The sequence below is a fragment of the Acomys russatus genome, chromosome 24 (genome assembly GCF_903995435.1).
Source record: "Acomys russatus chromosome 24, mAcoRus1.1, whole genome shotgun sequence".
Taxonomy (NCBI): domain Eukaryota; kingdom Metazoa; phylum Chordata; class Mammalia; order Rodentia; family Muridae; genus Acomys; species Acomys russatus.
Genome location: NC_067160.1, coordinates 18,001,661 through 18,027,553, shown reverse-complemented (window position 1 = coordinate 18,027,553; position 25,893 = coordinate 18,001,661). Strand labels below are relative to the sequence as shown.

Here is a 25,893-nt window from a genome sequence, read left to right as displayed (position 1 = left end):
AATGGGTGCATAAACAAGATCCAACATTCTTCTGCATTTAAGAAACACATCTCACCCATAATGATAGGCATTACCTCAGGGTAAACGGTTGGAAAAAAATATTCCAAGCAAATGGTCACAAGAAGCAAGCAGGCGTAGCCATTTTAGTATCGAACAAAATAGACTTTCAACCAAAATTAATCAAAAGGGATGAGGAAGGACACTTCATACTCATCAAAGGTAAAGTCAACCAAGATGACATCACAATTCTGAACATCTATGCTCCCAATACAAGGGCACCCACATTTGTAAAAGATCTCCTAAAAAAGCTTAAACCACATAATGATCCCCACACAATAATAGTGGGGGACTTCAACACCCCACTCTCACTGAAGGATAAGTCATTGAAACAGAAACTAAGCCGAGAAATAACATCATTAACCAATGCCATGGGTCAAATGGATCTAACAGATATCTATAGAACCTTTCACCCAAACAAGAAAGAATATACCTTCTTCTCTGCACCCCATGGAACCTTCTCCAAAATTGATCACATCGTAGGTCACAAAGCAAGCCTCAAGAGATACAAGAGGATTGAAATAATACCTTGTATCCTATCAGATCACCATGCTCTTAGGCTGCAATTCAACAACAACAGAAATAACAAAAAGCCTACACGTACGTGGAAACTAAACAACTCTCTGCTAAATGACACCTGGGTCAGGGAAGATATAAAGAAAGAAATCAAGGAGTTTCTGAAATTCAATGAAAATGAAGGAACAACATATCCAAATTTGTGGGATACATTGAAAGCAGTGCTAAGAAGAAAATTCATAGCACTAAGTGCCTTTAAAAAGAAATTGGAAACATCACACATAAGCATCTAAACGACACAACTGGAAGCCCTAGAAAAAAAAAGAAGCAGAAACACCCAAAAGGAGTAGATGTCTGGAAATAATCAAACTCAAGGCTGAAATTAACAAATTAGAAACTAAGAAAACAGTCCAAAGAATCAACAAAACCAAGAGCTGGTTCTTTGAGAAAATCAACAAGGTAGACAGACTGTTAGCCAAACTAACTAAAAGGCAGAGAGACAGTATTGAAATCAACAAAATCAGAAACGAAAAGGGAGACATAACAACAGACACTGAGGAAATACAAAGAATCATAAGATCCTACTTTGAAGGCATATATGCCACAAAATTTGAAAATCTAAGGGAAATGGATAATTTTCTTGATCAATTTCATTTGCCAAAGTTGAGTAAAGAACAGATAAGCTAAATAGTCCCATTTCCCCTACAGAAATAGAAGCAATCATTGATAGTCTCCCAACCAAAAAAAGCCCAGGGCCAGATGGTTTCAGTGCAGAATTCTACCAGACCTCCAAGGGTGAGCTAATACCGATACTCTTCAAGCTACTCCAAAAGATAGAAATGGATGGAATATTACCAAACTCATTGTATGAGGCCATAGTCTCATTGATACCTAAACCTCACAAAGACTCAACAAAGAAAGAGAATTTCAGACCAATTTCTCTTATGAACATCGATGCAAAAATATTAAATAAAATACTCGCAAAACGAATACAAGAACACATCAAAGATATCATTCATCATGACCAAGTAGGCTTCATTCCAGGCATGCAGGGATGGTTTAATATGCGGAAATCCATCAATGTAATCAACCATATAAACAAACTGAAAATAAAAAACCACATGATCATCTCTTTAGATGCAGAGAAAGCATTTGATAAAATCCAACACCCATTCATGTTTAAAGTTTTAGAGAGATCGGGGATACAATGCACTTTCCTCAACATAATAAAGGCTATATACAGCAAGTCAATAGCCAAAATCAAAGTAAATGGTGAGAGACTCAAGGAAATTCCTCTAAAATCGGGAACAAGGCAAGGCTGCCCACTCTCTCCATATCTCTTCAATATAGTACTCGAAGTTCTAGCCAGGGCAATAAGACAACAAAAGGAGATCAAGGGGATCCAAATGGGAAAGGAGGAAGTCAAATTATCCCTATTTGCAGATGATATGATAGTGTACATAAGTGACCCTCAAAATTCCACCAGAGAACTCCTAAAGCTGATAAACACCTTCAGCAAATTAGCTGGATACAAAATTAACTCAAAAAAGTCTGTAGCCTTCCTATACATAAATGACAAGCTTGCAGAGGAAGGAATTAGGAAAGCCACACCCTTCACATTAGCCACAAGCAACATAAAATATCTAGGAGTCACTCTAACTAAATGAAGGACTTGTTTGAAAAAAAATTTCAAAACTCTGAAGAAAGAGATTGAAGATGACATGAGAAGATGGAATGACCTTCCTTGCTCATGGATCAGGAGAATTAACATAGTAAAAATGGCCATCCTACCAAAAGCAATCTACAGATTCAATGCAATCCCTATCAAAATAACTACAAAATTTTTTAAAGACAATGAAAGTTCAATTCTGAACTTCATATGGAAAAACAAAAAACCCAGAATAGCTAAAACAATCTTATACAATAAAAGGTGCTCCGGAGAAATCTCCATACCTGATCTCAAACTGTACTATAAAGCAATAGTACTTAAAACAGCTTGGTACTGGTACAGCAATAGGCTGGTTGATCAATGGAATCGAATTGAAGACCCAGATATGAATCCACACACATATGGTCACTTGATTTTTGACAAAGAAGCCAAATCCATTCAATGTAAAAAGGATAGCATCTTCAACAAATGGTGCTGGTCTAACTGGAGGTCTATGTGTAAAAAAATGAAACTGGACCCATATTTGTCACCTTGCACAAAACTCAAATCCAAGTGGATTAAAGACCTCAATATAAAAACAGAGACACTAAGTCACTTAGAGGAAAAAGTGGGGAAGAGCCTGGAACATATTGGCACAGGAGACAATTTCCTGAACAGAACACCAACAGCCCAGGCCTTAATGTCAACAATTAATATATGGGACCTCATGAGGCTGAGAAGCTTCTGTAAGGCTGGAGACAATGTCAAGAGAACAAAGCAACAGCCTACAGACTGGGAAAAGTTCTTCACCAACCCTACATCTGACAAAAGTCTAATATCTAAAATATATAAAGAACTCATGAAGCTAAACACCACCAAACCAAATAACCCAATTGAGAAATGGGGCTTGGAACTAAACAGAGAATTCTCAACAGAGGAATATCAAATGGCTGAGAAACACTTAAAGAAATGCTCAACCTCCTTAGTCATCAGGGAAATGCAAATCAAAACAACTCTGAGATTCCATCTTACACCCATCAGAATGGCTAAGATCAAAAACTCAAGCGACACCACATGCTGGCGAGGATGTGGGGAGAGAGGAACACTCCTTCATTGCTGGTGGGAATGCAAACTAGTACAGCCACTTTGGAAATCTATCTAGTGTTATCTCAGAAAACTGGGAATAGGGCTTCCTCAAGACCCAGCTATCCCACTCCTTGGAATATACCCAGAAGATGCTCCAGCACACAATAAGAAAATTTGCTCAACCATGTTCATAGCAGCCTTATTCATAATAGCCAGAACATGGAAACAGCCTAAGTGTCCCTCAGTAGAAGAGTAGATAAAGAAACTGTGGTACATATACACTATGGAATACTACTCAGCTATTAAAAACAAGGAATTCCCAAAATTTGTGGATAAATGGATTGAGCTAGAAATGATCATAATGAGTGAGTTAACCCAGAAGCAGAAAGAATCAAATGGTATATACTCATTTATATCTGCATACTAGCCCAAGGGGCATGTCCCACGAAAGCCTTTACTTACCAGGAAACTGGGACAGAGGGGAGGGCATCCTATTGGGACTCTAAATGAGAGACACATGGGAGAATAGCAAAGTAGAAGGATCCAGAGGGTCCTAGAAACCTACAAGTAGAACAATATGATAGGCAGATTTGGGCCCAGGGGTCCCGCTCAAACCAAGGCACCAGCCAAGGACAATACAGAAGGTAAACTTTAAACCCCTTCCCAGATCTAGCCAATGGTCAGAACATTCTCCACAGTTGAGTGGAGAGTGTGATATGACTTTCTCACGTACTCTGGTGCCTCACATTTGACCATGTACCCTGGAGGGGGAGACCTGGTGGCACTCAGAGGAAGGACAGCAGGTAGCCAAGAAGAGACTTGATACCCTATGAGAATATACAGGGGGAGGTAATCCCCCTCAGGAACAGTCATAGGGGAGGGCAATAATGGGAGAATGGGGGGGAGGGAGGAATGGGAGGATACAAGGGATGGGATAAACATTGAGATGTAACAAGAATAAATTAATAATAAAAAAAAATTTGCTCAACCATGTTCATAGCAGCCTTATTCATAATAGCCAGATCATGGAAACAGCCTAAGTGTCCATCAGTAGAAGAGTGGATAAAGAAACTGTGGTACATATACACTATGGAATACTACTCAGCTATTAAAAACGAGGAATTCCCAGAATTTGTGGATAAATGGATTGAGCTAGAAATGATCATAATGAGTGAGTTAACCCAGAAGCAGAAAGACTTAAATGGTATATACTCACATATCTGCATGCTAGCCCAAGGGGCATGTCCCACAAAAGCCTTCACTTACCAGGAAACTGGGACAGAGGGGAGGACATCCTATTGGGACTCTAGATGAGAGAAGCATGAGAGAATGGCAAAGTAGAAGGATCCAGAGGGTCCTAGAAACCTACAAGTAGAACATTGTGATAGGCAGATTTGGGCCCAGAGGTCCCGCTCAAACTAAGGCACCAGCCAAGGACAATACAGGCAGTAAACTTTAAACCCCTACCCAGATTTAGCCAACGGTCAGAACATTCTCTACAGTTGAGTGGAGAGTGGGATATGACTTTCTCACATACTCTGGTGCCTCACATTTGACCATGTCCCCTGGAGGGGGAAACCTGGTAGCACTCAGAGGAAGAACAGCAGGTTACCAAGAAGAGACTTGATACCCTATGAGCATATACAGGGGGAGGTAATCCTCCTCAGGAACAGTCATAGGGGAGGGGAATAAGGGGAAAATGGGAGGGAGGAAAGAATGGGAGGATACAAGGGATGGGATAAACATTGAGATGTAACAAGAATAAATTAATAATAAAAAAAGAAAACTCAAGATATAACAGGTGCTTCAGAATGTCTTTCTATATAGCATACTGCCTCCTTACTTGGCTTACAATCCTATCAAACACAAGATAAAACCTTGGCATCCCTCTTTTTGGAATTTGTCTCCTGTGCTTTGAGCCACCTTTGACCTCTGCACACAGCGATATTAAAGAAAGAAACAAGTGACATCTTACCCACATGATTCCTATTCAGGGCTGAAGTCACCAAAAGCCACTAGGACAACTTGCTGTCAGCTTTTAGTTTCCTGTTCCAGATTTCCAAATGGTGTCTGGAGGTCTACGTTCATATTGTAAGGCCTGCTCCAGGAGTACACCTTCGGCAGATTGTGTTCCACCACTTCCATGTTAAAGCAGCTCTTGCTGATATTTTCCATTAAATATTCTCTTTCTCATTTTTTTTTTACTAAGCTCAAGAACCAAGGTCAGAGTACTAGTATACTGTATGCTTACCACGCAGATGGGTATAGCTGTCCCGGGTCCGAAAAAGATTCAAGGGAAAATGAAAATAACAGAAAGAGAACTATTTGGAATAGTTTGGGGGATGCAGAAGAGGAAGATGTGGAGGATGAGCAAAGTATAACGGGCATGAACATGTTCACAATGCCTTGCATACATGCACAGAATGGTTAAAATTCCAAAATTTAAGAACAGAGAAAGAGAGAAGGAAAAAAACTTGGGAAGGTATAACTTTGTATTTGAGCACTGTACTCAGTAATATAATATTATATTCTATGGTCACATACTAACTGGTGAGATCACAGAATCATCTAGACAATAACTAGGATCATTAATAAATGATTTGCTATCCAATTCAAATTAAAATGGATTTTCCTCTGGTTTATGAAAAGTCAGTATCTTATATGCACCAAGTCTACTTCTGGGTTCAAGCAAGCATTTGCCTGGTTTCCTGGGGCTGACGACGACAGGAATGTCACCTTAGCTGCGCCTCGAACATGTCTGATGTGTTTTTTCAGCTTGTACTGAAAAGTGGTCAGTTGTCACCGTGAAGTATTTATACAGCTCTATTCCGCATTGTTCCCAGTGTCTCACACTTTTAGCAGTTTGAACTGTGGGAAATATAACCGGCTGTTATAATTAACCTTGGTAAGTGCCTATAAGGGACAGAGATCCCAAAGTAGTAAATTTAAAGTTTTGAAACATGAGAAGAGAGAACCTAAGGTGAAACTTATATTCATTGAAAACCATTTCCTGTGTGCTTGTAGTTACCTTGTGGTGAAATATGGATGCAAAACTGGAACTTGTCCTGCTACAACTCACACCATGTCATTGTGGACGCGGAGCATTAGGGATGGGCAGCCTGGGCGCATTAATAACTCACCTACTTATTTTTAAAGTAGCTTACACTACGAGTTTTACCTGACTCACAGAGTCTTTCCTCGGCCTTTTCCACAGCTTCACTTTGAGGAGAATCTTTCACTTCTGTGGTGGGCAGGATGGGCTTCGAAACAAGAAAGTGCTAAATGTTATATACGTGTCATACAGTAGCTAATTAGTAATTCAATGATATTATAAATGCCATTACCGTTGTACAAGCATCTTCCTCAGTGCTCCCTAGGAAGCAAAAGGACACACAGTCAATTCTGCTTCCCAGTGGATGAGTGGCTGAGCATAGCTCTTTGGAATTTCTCAAGGGATTGCCATGGAACTAGTCGCAGTAAGGATGGCAACAGGATAGAAGCAAACCAATGGAAAATAACTTCTACCCGTTTTTCCGCTTAAATTTCGATACCCTATGAGCATATACAGGGGGAGGAGGTCCCCCTCAGTCACAGTGATAGGGGAGGGGAGTAAGGGGAAAATGGGAGGGAGGGAGGAATGGGAGGATACAAGGGAGGGGATAACCATTGAGATGTAATATAAATAAATTAATAAAATATATTTTTAAATTTTTAAAATTTTTATTTTGCATGTATAAATGTTTGCTTCAATAAAAACTACATTCCTGGTACCCGGGGAGGTAGTAAAGAGGACATGACATCCTCTGGAACTGGGGTTATTAACAAGTGTATGAGTGCTGGGAACTGATTGCAGGTCTTCTGCAAGAGCGGCTCTGAACTGCTGAGCCATCTCTCCAGTCCTCGCTTTTTTTTTTTTTTTTTTTTTCGCTTTAAAAACTCACATACAAAGTGGGGGTCTTCCTCATGGCATCTCCACACATATACACATCATCTACTTTGTCTCTGTTTATAAATGTCACCCTGACTCCTCACTGGCATTTACTGGTGGCGCTTTTCCTCCACCTAGCAGGACTGCCTGACTTGATGTGTGGCATGTGAGTTCAGGCAGATATAGTTTAGTAAGGGTAAGAGCATGAAAGGTAGGAACAGACAGAATGTCCTATGTGAGTGACGTATCAGTCAAGAACAGAGTGCTTGATGGGGTCATCAGAGGAAGCCCAGTAATGCTGGAGAAGTGGTCCAGAAGAGAAGGCTAAAGATGCAGAGTCTGGAAGAATCGGCCTTACATGGAAATGTACATGGAAAACTCATACATTTTGGAATCTTGGCTATTAATGCTCCAAATCAAGTTTTTTCTTTGTATTTTCAATGGTGATTTGTCACTACAAATGTGGCAAGGATGGGTGTGACGTTCACAGGAATAATTAGAGTCAGGAGAGTTAACAGAGAGATAACAAAATGTGGGTGAAGCTGACCCAAACTGAGATAAGGCTTCACGAAACATTTGATAAAGATGTATTTAATTCCACTGTAGAATGCCTTTCATTAACTTTTAAAGAAGAAAACAAATGTGATATCCTGAAGGATTCAATCCCAGTTATTAGTGGTCACTAGAGATAATGTGCTTCCTACCCATTGTCCTCTGATCTCCACACACGTGCCATTGTATGCATGTCACCCCCAAAGTGTGTGTGTGTGTGTGTGTGTGTGTGTGTGTGTGAATGCAAGTGTATATCAGTGCAAGTGGGCAATATGAACTTTTGTACAACTGTAAGGTGAGATGAGATATGAGGGAACGCATGTAAGCCATTTTCATTGCCAGCTTGGTTGTGGGCTGCGTTTTACTCTGAGATGTTGAAGTTACTCATTTTCAGGACCCTTATTATGTGCTGTGTTTCTCATGTTCACTGAACTCATCAAGAAAGATTAGCTGAAGAGAGTGGCCCAGTAGCTGTATGCTTAACCATGCGAGTGGTCCTGAATTCAACACATGCTCAGAAAGGATAAAAGCAAGAGACTAGTTTGGGTAGACAGCTGACGGGAGGCACCAGGGCAGGATAGAAGTAGAGTGAGGTGGACGTAACCATGTACACTGCAGGAAATGGGTAAAAATTTTGAGTCATTAAAAAAATGACTAAAGAGAAAATTGGCTAAAGGAAAATTGAAGATGTAATCATAAATATGACAATTGCAGGTATATTAATTTGATTTTATGCATTATAATCAATTATATAATGCTCTATTCTACGATCAGATACATAACCAATTAGATTACCAAATTAGATAGTAAATAACTGGAATTAGAAATAGAAGACCTGGTATCCTGATAGAATTAAAATGGATTTTTTTCTGTTTATAATAGAGGGGTTCTTGTTATGTATCAAGGCTAAACCACAACTTCCAGGTTGAAGGAACCTCTTGCCTGACTTCCCAGAATTAAAGACCACAGGTTCTAATTAAAGAACCTGCATCTTAAGCATATATCTTTCTTTTGAATTTTTTTTTTCAGATTGAGGTGGAAAGTGATGTTTATGGCAGGACAGCCGCACATAATTTCATTAGGCTTTCTTCTCATTTGGTCCACACTGTGGGCAGTTTTAAACTTTGGGAAACCCTATCAACTCTCAAGACCTCTTTAAATGTCTACAAAGGACAGAGATTCCAACCTGGTAACTTTAAAGTATTAAAACAAGGAAGTATAAAAAAAATTAAGTCAAAACTCCTCTTTGTCAGCGTCTTTTCCATGTACCAGTGAAGACCTTTGTTTCTGAGCTAGCACTGCCGGGAATGACTGTTTTGCTGGCTATGACAACTTATCTTTTGTGGACACGGAGCATTAGGGATGGGCAGCCTCGGGGCATTAGTAACTCACCTACTTCTTTTCAAAGTTGCTTACACTGCTAGTTTTACCTGACTCAGACGGTCTTTCCTCAGCCTTTTCAGCTGCTTCACTTTGAGGAGAATTTTTCACTTCCGTGGTGGGCGGGATGGGCTTTGAAACAGGAAAGTGTTAAATGTGATATATGTGTCGTACAGTCGTTACAAGGTAATTCAGTGATATTATAAAAGTCATTACCATTGAGCACGCCACTTTCCTGGTAGCCTCTAAAAAGCAAAGGGAGATGTAATCAATTCATGTGGGCAGCAGAGACAGTCAACATTCACGAAGACTCAGGAATGAGCACAATTCCCATGCCTGTAGCTCTCCTCAAGTATTTGAATTTTGGTAGCTCAGCAGGATCCAGTAGACACTTAGAAACTGTGCTAAGCAGTACCAGCACTTCACCTGGGCCTGCTACATGACTGAAAATGTGAAAAGGCCTTGATGTTTCTCCATTTGATATCTGTTGCCTGTGTGGTACATAACTTACTAACCTTGGCACGCAAACTTATTAAACACCAAAGAACTGTCTTCCTGAATCTAGTGATGAATAACCTATATCATTCCTCTTCAGGGCTAAACTCACAAAGAGTAACTGAGGCAACATAATATCAGCTTTTACAGTCTTCCATTCAAGACTCCCAAATGGTGCCTAAAGACTCCTACTTATCCTGCAAAACCCTTTCCCCAGGGACAAAGGAGCCTTGTATCATAGACCTATTCCCTGAAAAAGACAGTAATCTGTGATACGACAAAGCTGCCCTAGGAGCATGAACAATCCCGTCCCGAGAAGCAGCTTATCCCCACAACCAACAACGATTCTCTTCAGATAACATTGTAGATCAGAATTGGCACAGTGTCCATTTAGACACGCCTTGACTACCACTTCTGAATTATGCGACCTCTTCAGCCTGCCTCAATCATGACATTAGTTGTACTTAAATCTCTGTCAGGAGCCTGAAGATGAGCTTGATAATCCTCCAGGTGTTCTTCTTCCTAAAGTGTACACTGACCGAATAGCTCTCTGATTTTCACACTTATGGGTGGCTGAGCATAGCTCTTTGGGACTGGTGGAACTTAGCTCTGAAACTAGTTACAAGTCAGGACAGCAGCAGGACAGAAGTACACTAGTAGAAAATATGAGCGCACATTTTTATAGGTTTTTAACTTAATGTACAAAGCAAGGAGTTTGGTCTTGACATTCCCAATACAGTACGCTTGGCCTTCTTCTCCTACCACCCTTCCTATGCCTCTCAGTCCTCTGCACGGTGGTCCTCTCCCTCCTCCCAAGCATTCTATCCTTCTTTCATGCCATGTGTGGGGAACACATGGTAAGTAATGTATTCGGTTATGATTTAGAAGTGTCCCCGGTGAATGTAAGTAATGAACAGAAAGTGCGCATATGTCAGTGTGAATGTGATGGTTAATAGAAAAACTATGGTATCCATGAAGAGGAACTGACCATGCACATAAGAAAGTAAGTTACAACGCTGACTAGAGAACATGACCTTATATGTGAAAATATTCACTTAGCAAATGCAGGATTCATTCCAGTATCTCAGAGAAAATCCATTGTGTAACAAACCCAATTTTAATATAACAATCATGCAATTTTAAATTATTTTTCTTTCTATGAAGTGATACACAAATTTAAAAGAAGCAAAGTAAAAACAATTTTAGACAAGATTTTTAGATGTAAAATTCATCAAATTCATTTCTTAAAAGATTCTTATCTCTAAGCCCTTAGAAAACAATTTAGGGGAAAAGAACAATTCAATTTCTATTTGGTTACAGATGTTCCTCACTCTTTTTTCCAGCTGGGAAACCGAGCATAGCTCACTGTCACACGTCTTACCTGAACATCTTTGCCTCAGTTCCTTCTCTTCATCATGGTCGATGAGTAGCTTCCTACTGTCAGATACCAAAAAAATGGCAAATCACTCTACTGTTCAATAATGATAGAAAATACCTGCCTGTCACATTACACGTGGGGGAGCATTCACACTTTATCCATGACACAGCCAGAATTTTTAAATATAGGCCACCAATATGTGGATTCTATACTGCATTAAGCTTGTAACCAAATAAGGAAAAAACAAAGCAGAAGGGTCATAACTCAAGAGCAAGCCACCTTCGTACATGAACTAAGTTTTCTCAACATAATGGAAAGGGCCCTGAACTCAGAAGAAATCCTACATTTGTAGCCAATAGTTGCTTGTTCTTGTGCATGCATTGGACGTATCAACCTGATAGGATTAAATAAGATATGATGAGGTATGTATGACAAATGGAAGAGGGACAAGATCATTTGTTTCTTAAGGCTGAATTGTTTTAGACTCTCAAATAACACTCAACATGTATTTCCTTGCAAGATCTGATATTCTTATGTTGAAGTTTACCAAAAAGCATTAACGTCCTCTTTTGTTATAGTTATTCTATTCTTTGTCACATAGTTCAAAGAAAATCATCCATTTAATATTTCAAGATCTAAGCAGCTAGTTAACAATGATGTGAAATTATTCATACCTCAAATGCATAGGTTATATTTCGATTAAAAATACAAAACATTTCGATAGTAAAGAGAAACATCTTAAAATTCCCGAGTTAGCAAAACACTAGAATGGACTTGATGTAAATAAACAAATTCCAAGTGATTTCCTCGGATTTGCAATGCATCACATGTCCATGTCCTCCCATATCTCGCCATACTCAATGGTACCCAACATCTTGATTTGCCTAGATCTTAATGACATCTGGCTCTTCATTCTACTGAACACCCAGATCACCACCTAGAGCCCCCAGACTCACAAGGACTTCCAGTGACCTTAGATCCCAAAATGCCTTGAGGTTCCCGCAAATGCTCACGTTACTCAGATATCCAAGTGTTCCTTATTCTACCATGTCTCCAGATGTCCTCATGACCCTCCGATCACTCAGAGTTCTTGGTATCAACAAATGCTCCTTATATCTCAGACTCCTGGCATATTCCAATCTCTATAGGATGCCCAGGGAGTCCAAACGTACCATTGGCCCTATCTCTCTGGAAGTAAAAGGTAAGGACAGATTATGTGGTAAAGAGCAACGGAAAGACTTAGAAGGACATTTCAAAGTGAGAATTCCCAACACAGAGAGCACTGGAAGCTGGGTGTCCATGGTGTTCTGGGACTAAGAATGTTTTTGCTGAGTATATGTGCATTTCCTGAAATGGAGTTGCCCATAGCACCACATGGCCCAACCCTCGATTTTGTTTTTTCATTTCTTTCTTTCTTTCTTTCTTTCTTTCTTTCTTTCTTTCTTTTTTTCTTTCTTTCTTTCTTTATTTCTTTCTTTCTTTATTTATTTATTATGAGTGCTCTGTCTTCATGTACACCTGTTTGCCAGAAAAGAACATCAGATCCCAGGATAGACAGTGGTTGTGAGCCACCATGTGGTTTCTGGGAATTGAACTCAGGACCTCTGGGAGAACAGATAGTGCTCTTAACCACTGAGCCATCATCTCTCCAAGTCAACTCTGGCTTTCTTTTGGTGAATATCATTAAGTAGTCTCCTGACTGGGGATTTACAAACTTTCTTCACCTACAGAGCTTAAAAAGTCCTAACCAAAGAGCTAGTCTATGGTCCTTTGCCTAATTCATGTGAAGCCCCAGGCTCAATTGTCAGCATCCACCCCACTATATAAACATAGCCACACTAAAAGTTCTGGGACAAAAGAATCCTGTATCCATTGCTACTTCTAATTCATTGACAGGTTCTGGATAATGGAATGGCCTATATCACTGCCATTCCAAAACAGCCCAAACTGAATACACAAGGTGCATTATTTGTCATTACTCTGTATCCGTTTCAAGTTAATTAACAAGTAAATGGGAACACTCACACTTTGCTTTTACTCTCAATAGCATAGCGTTTAGCCGTCCATCCAAAAGCATCTTTCTTAAAGGTATCAATGTCTCCTTGAAGAAGCAGCTTGATGATGTGCTCAGACCCACACCTTACAGCATACATGAGGCTGTTTCTAAAAGAACAGGGGTGGAGCTTTGCTGTCAGGTACTTTAGTAAAGTTGCTAAACATTTCAATGAATATCTTTTACCAGTTTGAAATATTGCCTGTGTGTATACAATTAACCATTTACCAACAGAAATTAACATCTTGGGGCTCAAATGATCATCCTGTAAAGTGTCTCCGGGACAAACTGGGGGGGGGGGAACCAGAAATCCCATTCTCCCACATAGCAGTATCCAAAGTAGAAACTATAATTCTCTGTCCTTTCATCCACAGATACTGAAGCTACTTATCAAAGGAGATGAATATTTAAGTAAAGAATTACTCAATTCTTCCTGAGTATGATATAATGTTTCGTAATTTATATGTGAGATGAAGATCAAAAGAGAAAATAGTATAATTACAAAATAAATATTTTTAATAATAATGGTAGTAATGAGGTTTGTAGGAGATGATCATATACTAGAACTAAACAGAACATAATATGTAATATGGTTGGGTATAACCTTACTTTTTAAATCAGAAAATAAATCTAGCAACAGGTAACACTACTAAGGTAGAATTAAATTCAGCCTTGTGTGAATATTGAGGTTTCTTCTTATTACCCAACTATGATTTTTACTCACCCAAACTTATTCAATAAAAGCATGTTTTCATTCTTTTGACCACGCCAAATGTTAGTCAAAGTTTCAAAATAAAGGGTAAAATGGAAGAAGTAGAGTATCATGGGGTAATAGAAATTCATAGCCACTAAGGGATAACCAAACAATACTTTGCAAAAATATTTAATAGAAACAGCCATCCAATCAATTTTCCTTTTTAAGGAAGCAGCATATACAAAGCATGGGTGACAAATGCTACAAAGCCATTAAGAATAGCACTGTGATTCAAAAATTAAAACCACAATCTTACAAAGAAGTAGAATATGAAACCCATTTATCTAAATAAGCTATCCAGTGAATAAGATACAGTACATACAACCAATGTCATTTTATATTATTAGGAAATATTGTACATTGTCTTTGTGTTGTTCACACTGAATAGCTACTTTTGTACCAATCGGATGGTCTAGGTTGCTGTTACTTCACTAAGTAAAAGCTAAATTCTCCCTATTAATTTAACACCATGTCTCAGGTGATATATACAGTATCAACTCAATCACCACTAAAGTACAAAGACCTTCTTACCTTCCCAGGAAATCGCAGGTTTCTGCATTTGCTCCTCTGCTGATTAAGAACTCTGCCATCTTCTCTTTGTTTTGTTTCAGAGCAAGCAAAAGTGGTGTGATCTTGTTCTGCCAAAACAAAATTAGTGATGATCTGAAAGTTAATAAACGCCGAGCACATAATCATAAATGCTGGCAATAAATGGCTGGCAGTTTCTTCCTCAGCCCACTGACTTCCACGTGTGCTCCCCCTTTTTCCGTGAAATCCCCCCACCTAGAGTGAACACATAGATTCATTCCCAACTCCACGGTAAATACTTTGTTGCCACAGCTTTTGCTTCTGTTAAAGCCTATATCATGGTATTTTGGGGTCATGTGATTGCTCCCATCTAAGCAAGAGCATCCTGATTCTGTATCCTTATTTCAACAATCCACAACAAAAGCCACAGCCCCCAACATTTTATTGTTCCTGGCAAATAAACTAAATTCCCCTGTCAATATTGCATATCGGCCTATGTTACAAAGAAAGGTTTCTTCTCCAGGTGTCCTGTGGCCCAATAAAAAGATTACATGACTGCCTGTCTGGGAATGTGACAAAACTCAAGTAGAGAAATCTTTTAATGTGCATAATTTCTATGTTTTTTTCAACTGCCTTTTGTGACAGACATTAGCACTTAAGGATGTAGGGCTAAAGGGATGTGGTGTTTTGAGAGTTGTGAGATGGATCTGAGGTTTTCTGCAGTACAGAGAAAACTGGTTAATTCCCTTTGTGTACAGTGCCAGAGCTTGACATACCAACATTGGTGGAATTCAAACTCTCACTTAAGTGAACAGGATTCAAAAGAACTTTGATTACTCTTATTATAAAATAAGAGTCTTGTTTAACTGTTAGAGAGCGCAATAAAAAACTTCATTCTCACTTCACATGGCAGCACATGCCTTTAATCCCAGCACTCAGGAGGCAGGATTTTTGTGAGTTTGAGGCCAGCCTGGTCTACAGAGTGAGTTCCAGGGCTACATAGAAAAACTCTTTCTCAAAAAATAAAAACAAGCAAAAAAAATTCTAAAAAAGAAATTTCATTCTCAATTATAATAATAATCTTGGGTCAGGGTATGAGGCACACATCTTTAATACCAGCCCTTGGGAGGCAGAGGACCACAGATCTGAGATCAAGGTCATCCTGGTCTACATAGTGAGTTCTGGAATAGTTATATCTAAATAGTAATGAGACTTTGTCTCATGATGATAGTGATGATGATGATGGTGGTGGTGGTGGTGATGATGATCTCATGATTCTGAGGCATAACTACTTTTGGGTTTTATGGGGTTTTAGTTGTAGTTGGTTTTTGCTTTTTGAGACAGGATTTCACTAGTTAGCCCAGGCTAGATTCCCAGCTCTCCTCCATCAATTTCCTAAGTGTCATTATGATTCTAGGAACTACAACGTCATACCTTGTTCAGAAATTTTAGTCTATTTTTATTCTGGTTCCATATTAATTACTGATGCTATCTGTTTTAAGCAAAATATATGCCAGGAGTTAATTATTATCTGTAATCATTTTAACACTGATCAATACATATTACTTTTATGATGGGGAAAGTCACTAGGTCACCTTCTTCAGTACAAAAATATAGAACTTTGTTTGCAATTGTCATAACCTCTCAGAGTTAACTACAATTAACCTAATAGCATATACAGGCATTTCAATGTGAATGTGTTTTAAGACAGATGTAAAGAAAAAGTTAAATTGATGACACTACTAACTTCTAAAGTTCAATCTTATTTCTACAGCAATAAGACCATATTTCTATAAATTGTCTTGAAAGTTTAAAATCTCTATCACAAGACACCATTAAGCAACTGTTGATGCAAACACATATTTCGGCTAAGTAGATGACATCTGATAATGTGAAGGGTCCCTAGCAAACTGAGCACTTGTGAGCCTCAGACAATAAGGATACCTACATCACAGGAAACAGACAATAAAATGAGCTCAAAACAGTCTGTTCTGGATTACTTGAGAGCAACTGGAAGCCCACATTTCTGTAAGAATCATCTTGGGCTGGGGAGATGGCTCAGTGGCTAAGAGCATCGTCTACTCTACCAACGGACCTGTGCCCAAGTCTAAGCACCCATACAGTGGCTTACTGAGTACATGTTACACCCTAATATACACAAAGTCACTCATGCACAAAAATTTTTAATTAAATTTTTTCAAAAGGATCTTTTAGAGTTTAACTGTGGATTTACCTCCTGGAGGACACTACTTATATCTGGGGACTCCACTGAGTTCTTTAAAACTTCACTTTGGGTGCAGCTCACATTTTTTCTGTAAACATACAAAATTATTTTCTAGGAACTGAAGAAGCTGAAGGAAACATTTTTAAATACTCATGCCTGTGTCTTATCAGGTCATTGATTCTCGCATTACAGGTAAAGTCTGTTCAACTGTGTGTTGTCGAAACTGTCTCCAGATCACTGTGCTGCATAGTTTAGTTATTGCTTTTGCCTTGTTTTCACCTTGTCTCACACAGGGAAACCAGTTCTCTTTTCCATTTCAGGATTTAGCCAAAAGAGAGATTTTATGGTGCATCACTTACTTGCCCCTTTTCTGCATAACTGCCACCTAGTCTTTGACAGTCTGATTTCTTCAGAGTCCTACTAAAATTTACCTCCGGACATGCTTGCAAACTAGGAATTGTATCTAATTAGGAATTAGTCTTATTATACTGAAGAATACAGAAAAAATATAAATAAATGAATTATTTTTCAAAAAAAATCCATTCTTCTTCATACTTTCCCCTCAATTGTCTAATTTCCAATTTTGTATGACTATTTCTCATCAACTTCCCTTTCTATTTTCCTCCTTTGATTTTACCACTCAGCTTGATTGTGTGACACAACCTGTCTGCAACATATAGCTGTTTCTTTATCATAAAACATCTCTTTCTCATTTAAGATAAAGTTAAAGCTGGGCATGATGGTACACACCCATAATCCAGCACTTGGGAGGCAGAGGCAGGTGGATCTATGTGAGTTCAAGGCTAGCCTGGTCTACAAAGCAACTTCAGAATAGCCAGGGCTGTTACACAGAGAAATCCTGTTTCAACACAAACAAGCAAATGAACAAAATAACAAAAGATGAAGTTGATATCAAAGGCAAATGTCCACTTTAGTTGCCATTTTAAACTAGTGAAAATAATGCTTCTGTGAGACTTGAAAACAGGCAAATTGGAACTTTAGCAAATTCTATTTTTTGATAAATGTTTACCAGAAATGCATTCAAGAAATCTGCATTGTGTAATACTTCTTTAAAAGAACCAATATTTAAAGTGGCATCTTCAATGATTGAGTTATTTCCAAACATTTCCATCTGAGGACTAGAGCTATGGAAACACAGAAAGTTGACTCTACATACACATAGATGTTGAAAATTTGTGTGTTTCAAATGCAATGGAATTAAAGGTGTTAAATACCTTGTTCATTGCTTCAATGTTTGCCTTGAATTCTAGCAGTCTCGCAGCTGTTCCAATATCTCCGTTGTAAATAGCATAGTGCAGAGCGGTGTTGTCACAACAGTCCATAATATTTGGATCGGCACCGTAACTCAATAGAAGTTCAAGGCATTCCATCTGTCTGCATTGTGCAGCCTGTGGATGTGATAATAACGCACAGATTGTTAAAGAATTCAAGACCAGCATTCCACAGGCTTCATTATTTAGTTACATTCAAATGACATAGCTTCATTTTTCTTGTAAAAATGTATTTCAAATTCACATCATCTGAAGCCAATGGTTGTATTATACCTTAATTAGAGGTGTGGCACCTTTAACGTCTTTTGGACTAATCTCACACTTGTTGTCCACCAGGAGAGTCACCACATCTGGATGGCCGTAAACGGAGGCAAAATGCAGGGCAGTCCTGTGAGTATGACAGGGACCTTTATGAACTTCAAAAGCATTTCCTTAAAACTTAGACATGTAATTATAATCACCAGATAGCGTTTAATGAGTCTGCATTTTAAGTTTCTATTTTCTTCTGAAGAAATGACTATGTATTGCCTTTTATTACATAGAGCAGCCAGTTTCACCAGCGTCAGCATGGCCCAAATGTGAACTGTTTCTGTGGTTTAGAATATAGATTCTTCCTGTTGACCGGCACAGAGAAGTGTCGAGGCACCCGGCTGCCAGCCTTCTGGACAACATACTGTGTGTGTCAAGGAGCACCCAGTGCCACATGCCACAGCCCTGGTGACTGAGGACTAGGACGAGCTGGACAATGCTCTTGGCACCTGCTCCTCTTAAGGCATCAGTGCACAGCAGCCTGGAGAGATGGCCCTGAAGGAACAACAGGAATCTCTCCATTTGCATAGGAAGGACTGGGAAACTCTAGTGGCCTGGAGTGGGGACAAAACTGAAAGTCACGATGAAGTAAGTGTCTTTTCTGTCTTGTTGGGTCTAAATTCACTTACTTCAAACTGGACGAATACAGACGGCCAATTCACTATGAATGTAACATGTATAGGACTCATTATTCTCATGATTGTCACAAGGTTCTCCCTGCTGTATGTAGTTTGTTTTATACATGTGTAATAAAATAAATGTATATATATATGTGTGTGTGTATATATATACATATATATACGTATATATATATACATATATATACATATATATGTATATATATATAAAGTCAAGATAAGTAAATGATTTGAGAACTGTCAAAGGTGCCAGTAAGCCCTACTGCCTGACAGAAGTCACTGGAGTTAACACTTATGGGAAAACCAGGACTCATCCTCAAATCTTATTATGAACATGCTTGGTTTATCAGGAAGACACGGAATAACACTTTAGGAGTGTTTAAACTAGAGAGGGAGGAGGACCTGAGTACAGAAAGTTATGAGGAGAACATGGCACGCATAACTAAAGTAGATGAAATAAGTGAATAAATAAATATGGAAACAAAGCCATCTTATGGTTTAAAGTCTCCTTGTTCTTGATAAAAAATGTACACGCCTGCATACATATGGATACACATGTATGATACACTGACACAGAGTATCAAGTTTTATTTTAAAAAAAACTTTTAAATGGGAAGTTGGTACATACTAGAAATTTCTCTCCTTGTGCATTTTCCCACAATACAGAAGAAATCATGGGTTTTTCCCCCAATGGATACACTAAAGCTCTACTACATAATTTTGTTGAAGCCCTTGAAAAGCCCAATAAGTGCTCTAAAAGGAGAACTGACAAGGATGTGAAGCATCAGTCTTGATTTGTTTCTCTGTCAATGAGGAACAGTTGAGGGTTACGCCCTTCCTAGATGCGCAGCCTAAGATCAGAGACAGGTGCTTCTCTTTTCTCACCTCAGACAGGAAATTGGCCATCTCCCCAGTTACTGGGCCTCCCTCCAAGGTACCTACAACTCTCTCAAGGCTCCAACCCCACTCTTACCTGTGCTTCCAATCTACCCGTTCCATGGCAAAAACTCCTCGTTCAACAAAGCTCTTCACTGTGTCTATGTCCCCAGTACTTGCAGCCTTGTGGATCCGATAGTAAGGTGCATATCTGGTGTGATATTTGGGCGGCCGACAACCTCTCTCATCCTTGCTCCCAAAGCCCACGAAGATATTATCCAGGCCATCACAGAAGCCCAGAGGCGTCCTTTCTTTTTTGTGGAAGAACATCTGCATGGTAAGTGTCTTCTTTGCGGGTCCCTTTCCTCCTGTTAAGCTTCTCCCACATCCCCAACCCAAAAGAAAAGACTATGCGAAGATGGCTCCCCCCGAAACCCACAACCAAAGTTTATGCTGTGCCAGCTCCTAAAGATTTTTTATATCAAGGTAACCCCAGAGCCAAATCTCTCCACAAGGTCTCAGGAGGGACGCTCCAGGCTGATTTAGAATCTGTCAACTGCAGCAACAGTTGGGAACTCGGTCGCCAAGCAACACTGAGAAACACGGATAGAGAGAGCTGGGCAGTCCTGTGTGCTAGCACGGAGCATGCTCAGTGCGCATGTGCAGAATCTGATCCCTCAAAAATCAGCTAGAGAGGCCACTTACATTCCTTCCTGAGGCCTTGCTCACTTCACTCCTTCATTGTAGATCTAGGGCAGTTAAAAAAAAAAAAAAAAAAAAAAAACAACGTTTCTTGTATTTTCATTTCAATTTAGTTACAGGAAATACTTTTTCTTAGTTTCATCTGTGACTCATTCATCATTCAGTAGATTGATTTGTTTACTGTCAAGTTTATGCTTTATTGAAGAGCTACACACAATTAACAACTGCTAAGAGGAGAGTTAGTCTTCCCAGGGTTGGAGCCTTTTGATTGATTATTTGTGCTAGCTACTCTTCATGAACATGACACAAGCTAGAGTTTCTCAATGGAGAAAATGCCTCTGTAAGATCCATCTGTAAGGTATTTTCTTGGTTAGTGATCGATGGGGAGTATCCAGCTCACTGTGAGTGGTACCATCTCTGTCCAGTAGCCCTGGCTTCTGTAAGAAAGCAGGCTGAGCAAGCCATTGAGAGCAAGCCAGTAAGCAGCACTCCTTCATGTCTTCCACATTAGCTCCTGCCTCCAGGTTCCTGTCCTACCTGAATTCCTGTCCTGGCTTCCTTCTATGATTCACAGCAATATCAAAGTGTAAGCCAATAAGCTCTTTTCTTCTCAAACTGGTGTTTTTATCATGGTGATTCATCTCAGCAATAGAAACCCTAACTAAGACAGCTATCCAGTTGTAAGTGGTCAGCCGGCCCAGAAACATGTATATATGCAGGCAATATTGAATGGACTCAGCTGTTGCAGTTACATGATTTTTCATTTATTTATATATGTGACAGCAATAATTACAAGTGGCACTTGAGGTTTGAGGGGGGAAACAGAAGGGGCAGAAAAGAGGAAGGGGAAGAGAAGTGATGTAATTATATTTTAACTAAACAAGGAATATTGCTATGAGCACATGTTTGACATGCACATGTAAATACCTCCCTAAAAGTGGAATTTTCTGAGGTTCTCTGTGTTATTCACAGCATTCATACTTGTTAGTAATCATCATGCATGTTTGATTTAAAATTTTAAAAAACCATTTTCTCCTGACAAAAGAAAAGAAAATGTGCGTGAAGGAGAATCTCCTTAAACTGAAAGGCTATTGTGAGCCTCATGACCAGAGAGTGCGCAGGGAGCCTATTACTCTTGTCTGAGTTGCATATGCTGTGGACTCCAAAAATTCTGCCTCATTCTTATTACCCAGGGACAGTGAATCCGATGGATGGAATCCTCTGGAACTGCTCACCAGCTCCAGCCCTCTTTCCAGGGGCCCTTAGCTCCTCAAGTGGGAGACGGTTTACAAGAATGCCCCACTTTAGATGTCACTTAGTTTCCCCATGGCCTCACTATTCAGTCCTAAGTGGGCATGTTGTGGTGCAAGTCCCATGTCCCTTTAAATTCTTTCGGCCTTAAATTAAAGAAGGAGATCCTCCTTGGTGGCCTCATAGAGCTGCCCCACCCCTCCTTGTACTTCTCCATGGGCAAGCACTTCCTCTAACCAGCTTCCTGGAACGCAGAGCCTGCTTTTCAGGATCATGACCTTTACGATTTTAATCACTTAATTTTTCAGACTAACATTACTCTTGGCAGCTCCCAACGCCCTGCCTTCCAATATTAGGTAAAAATAAGTGCCCTAGATGGTAGGGCTGGATATGTGGGGGGTGGGGTGCATTTAGGAAATCCCCTGGGGCCAAAAACACAATGGCAACACCAAGTGCATATGAGGATGCTGCAGCCACTGAAGGTGGGGGTCTCTGGACTTAGATGCATGGGGCTTGAGTTATTCTGCTCAGGCCAAGGCTGGATATGGCTTAGACCCTTGGGAGGCTGAATCTCACAAACTGCTATGTTCGGTAGAAATCTGGCTTTCTGCAAGCATTCTGCTCAGAGGGAAAGGCAAATCAGGAAAAAAAATAATGGTGCTCCTGGCTCAGGGAGGTATAAGAGGTTTCCTGTCCTCTCCTGGGCTTTGGAGGATAAGTTCCCTTGAATTAGTGGCATTAGTTCCAAGAACCTCTATACTGAGGAGCAGACATAAACAGAGCTGGGGGCAGGGACTCACCCTGGCAGTCAACAAACAAAAGCAAACACACTCTGCAAGATTAGGCTCTTGTGTAGATTTCTCTGGATCCTATCTATTTCTGCACATATTTGAAAACAAGTCTTACATTTCTCACGCATGGAATTTGCTCCAGCTTCAAGGGCTTCCAGCACCTTCAACTAATTTCCATAAGAGAGTCAGCAGACCCTTCCCCACATTGGCCATTTTTCCTCTGCACTTGCCCTAATGTATCAGCACATCTTGGAGAACCTGCCTTTCACCTGCAGTTCAGACCTTACAATGATGCCCCAGAAACTGCCTGCCATGTGAGAGAGGATGGAGCCATTATAAGAAGTGTAATAATAAAGCAATGCAGGCTCATATTCCCGTGGTAATGGGTGGGTGGAATATCACTGGGATAAAGCTAATATGACAATCACATTGAAGACCTTTCTGTGATGTAAATCAGGCACTATACCCACATAGCCATCCTCTTGGGCTTGATGTAATCTAAAGCAGTTGTCCTGCTCTCATACATGAGAACAATATTTACTGACTCTCCTCGGTGCCACAGAACTACAAACCATTTATAAAGCTAGTAATGTCTTTAACCAAAGACAAAACTCAAAGGCCAATCTGTCCACTTTCAACATCTTTTTTAAATTTTTATTTATTTATTCATTCACTTTATATCCCTATCATAGCCCCCTCTCCTCTCCTCCTAGTCCCACCCTCCCTCTCTCTTCCCCTATTCCCTCTGTATTCCTCAGAAAAGGGGAGCCCCCACCCACCTGCCCCAGCTCATCAAGTGGCATCAGGATTGACTGTTAGTTCACAAGCAGATCCACTAGCCTGCCTCTAGGTTGCTTAGCAACCTCTGACATCACCTGCCACCAGGTATGTGCCTCAGCTGCATACCAGATATAAGACTAACATCTCTGCATCTCTGTGCTCTCCTCTCTCTCTCTCTCTCTTTCTCTCTCTCTCTCTTTCTCTCTCTCTCTCTCTCTCCCTCCCTCCCTCCCTCCCTCCTCTCTCTCACTCTCTTGCTCTCTCTGCCTGTCCCTCTGATTCTCTGTCTTCCTCCCACTTTGTACATTTGTCTCTCTCATGGCTCACTCACACTATATCTCCTCTCCTCTCACTCTCTCCCTTGCCCTTCTCACTATAATAAACTTCCTCGTACCACACCGGTCTCACAATGTGTAATTTATGTATGATAACACTGAACATGACCTCCTCCCCTTTGGCCTGACGAGGCAGCCCTGCCAGGGGAGAGTGATCAGAAAGCAGGCAACAGAGTCCATGTCAAAGACATCCCCTTGCTCCCCTTCCTAGGGGATCCACATAATCCTGAGCTGCCCATCTGTTATGTCTGTGTAGGTGGCCTATGTTCAAGTCTATTCATGGTCCTTGGTGTTCAGTCTCAGCCCCTGGTTGCTTGGCTCTGTTGATCTTCTTGTGGAGCTCCTGTTACCTCTAGGTCCTTCTATCATTCCCCAGACTTTTCCATATAACACTTATGCTTTGCCCAATGTTTGTGAGTCTCAGCATCCTCTGCTGCATGGAGTCTCTCAGAGGACAGCTATGCTAGAATTCTGTCTGTGGGCATAGCATAGTATCATTAATAGTTTCAGGGTTGGCTATTTCCCATGGAGTGGATCTCTGGTTGCGACAGGCATTGGTTTGATATTCTTGAGTGTGTCCTCAGAGAGAAACATTTCCTAAGATTTTGGTTTTATGGTGTTCATTTGTTTTTGATGCTTCAGGTTTTGAGGGTAGATTGCCAAGTTGGGCAGAAAAGCTAGATGCTACTGTGTAGTAGGCAGATGTGGGGGTTTTTTGTTTGTTTGTTTTTTAAATTATTTACTTTTTTACATATACATTTATATTATTATACATATATACAAGAGATTACCTATGGCAAGAAGAACCTGACACAATCAGGAATTATATAATTGTTACATACTCAGTGTTTTGGCTATTTGTATTCGACAGCTTTGAAAAAGACATCCTTCCTATCTTGGTGCATCTAAATTTCTGAATGTGAATCAATCTCCATCACATATTGTCATTATCAACTTAGAACACCTATCTAGACGTAAAAATATCTTAACCCCTAAATAATTAAGCTTCATTGTAAAACTAAGCTACCTGGTCTTCAACTCCTTTAGTAGGCACATATTTTGAAGCCAAAGCAAAGATAGGAAGGGAAAGCACCGAGGGAAAAACTATCCCCTGTGGCTGAGCAACCAGGAATTTGTCTAGGTCTTAAAAACATTTCCTTACTTTTTACTTCTTAACAGCAGCATCTATTTCTGAGAGCCAACAGCTTCTATGCAGCAGCCAGCTCAGGCTAAGCCGCTTGGATTGCCTCAGCACAGAGCAGTTAGGTATGAGAGGCCTGCCCTCCGCTGGATTATTGAAACATTACATGCCAGCTTTCAAAGTTCGCCCAAATTCAGTCTCATAGGAGGAAGCACCAGTTGTTAAGCCTTTGGGACAATGTAAATGAATGAAAATTCCTTCATACATTTTCCCTAACGTCTTCAAATGTTTGCACATTTATGTTTTGTATATTGTCTGATTATACAAGATCAAAAATGTCTCAAACTAGCAAATCAAAAACAAAAACAGTTAATGTCTCAAAAGGAAATATTAATGACGGTCAATTTTTATTCACACCAGGTCTCAGCAGTCACTCAATGTGACCTGACCACATGGTCTGCGCATCATTGCCTCAGCTCTACGGAATGGTTCAAAGAGGTAGATTTTCCTCCATGTCACCAGACCCTACTGCATTACAAATTTTTCCTTCTTTATCTGGTCTACACCTCCCACAAACTAACCACAGCTGGTTGTTGGACCAGATGTAGTCAACTAAACCAGGTTAGCCAAATTCTTTTGAGAGAAATTTTGGAACCAGACCACAAAAGCTCCAAATGCCGCCATAGAAGAGCATCTCCTGCCATGCACACAGGAAGGTAGAAAAGAATGATGAGAAAGAAGTTCTTTACCAATCCAGTGGTGTACATAGACAAATGAAAGTCAGTTTCCTGTCTATAGTCCCTATGTTATTTAACTTCTGAGAATAACTTTTCTCCATTAAATTTTTATGTATCTGAGCCAGACAAATAACAACACACAACGGTGAAGGAATAAAATTGAGCTAAAATGGAATAAAGTCCTAGTTAATATAGTACTTTGAATGATGTACATAATTTGTATTGTATTGTATTTCACACCAAATAGTCTCAAATAAGGAGCTATAAATGAAGTATAAATATCATGGCAATAAAGCCAGCACCTCCAGAGTCAGCTGCTGGGAGGACACACCTCAGATAACACTAAAGCTGTGGTAGAGTTCCTCTCCAGGAACCTGGTTCTAATAGCCAGGAATCACAGGCCCCTATTTCTCCAGCACCACTGCTGCTCACCCATACTCCC

The 25,893-nt window shown here is 39.9% G+C and overlaps 2 protein-coding genes across 2 annotated transcripts; both read right to left on the bottom strand.

The window, feature by feature from the left end:
• Positions 1 to 13,054: 13,054 nt before the first annotated feature.
• LOC127207522 (POTE ankyrin domain family member A-like) lies at positions 13,055 to 17,968 on the bottom strand. The gene is made up of 3 exons (XM_051166959.1): positions 17,835 to 17,968; positions 14,379 to 14,485; positions 13,055 to 13,203 (listed from the first exon to the last, which is right to left on the bottom strand). The coding sequence occupies exons 1-3, from the start codon at positions 17,940 to 17,942 to the stop codon at positions 13,062 to 13,064; spliced, it is 357 nt and encodes a 118-aa protein (XP_051022916.1). The 5' UTR covers positions 17,943 to 17,968; the 3' UTR covers positions 13,055 to 13,061.
• Positions 17,969 to 18,158: 190 nt separating this feature from the next.
• Positions 18,159 to 20,112, bottom strand: LOC127207671 (ankyrin repeat domain-containing protein 7-like). Its single transcript, XM_051167096.1, has 2 exons — positions 19,812 to 20,112; positions 18,159 to 18,279 (listed from the first exon to the last, which is right to left on the bottom strand). Exons 1-2 carry the CDS (start codon positions 20,048 to 20,050, stop codon positions 18,159 to 18,161), a joined length of 360 nt encoding a protein of 119 aa, XP_051023053.1. The 5' UTR covers positions 20,051 to 20,112.
• Positions 20,113 to 25,893: the final 5,781 nt, after the last annotated feature.

Bases quoted from the DNA above. Each gene is read 5' to 3' on its own strand.
- LOC127207522 (XM_051166959.1), bottom strand. From the start codon at position 17,942: ATGGACTGTTGTGACAACACCGCTCTGCACTATGCTATTTACAACGGA. The intron at 14,486-17,834 runs GTATTTAACACC...TTGTTTTGGCAG, and splicing joins ACATTGAAGCAATGAACAAG to AACAAGATCACACCACTTTT. The intron at 13,204-14,378 runs GTAAGAAGGTCT...CTGTTCTTTTAG, and splicing joins ACCTGCGATTTCCTGGGAAG to AAACAGCCTCATGTATGCTG.
- LOC127207671 (XM_051167096.1), bottom strand. From the start codon at position 20,050: ATGCAGATGTTCTTCCACAAAAAAGAAAGGACGCCTCTGGGCTTCTGT. The intron at 18,280-19,811 runs GTAAGAGTGGGG...TCATACTCACAG, and splicing joins CGGGTAGATTGGAAGCACAG to GACTGCCCTGCATTTTGCCT.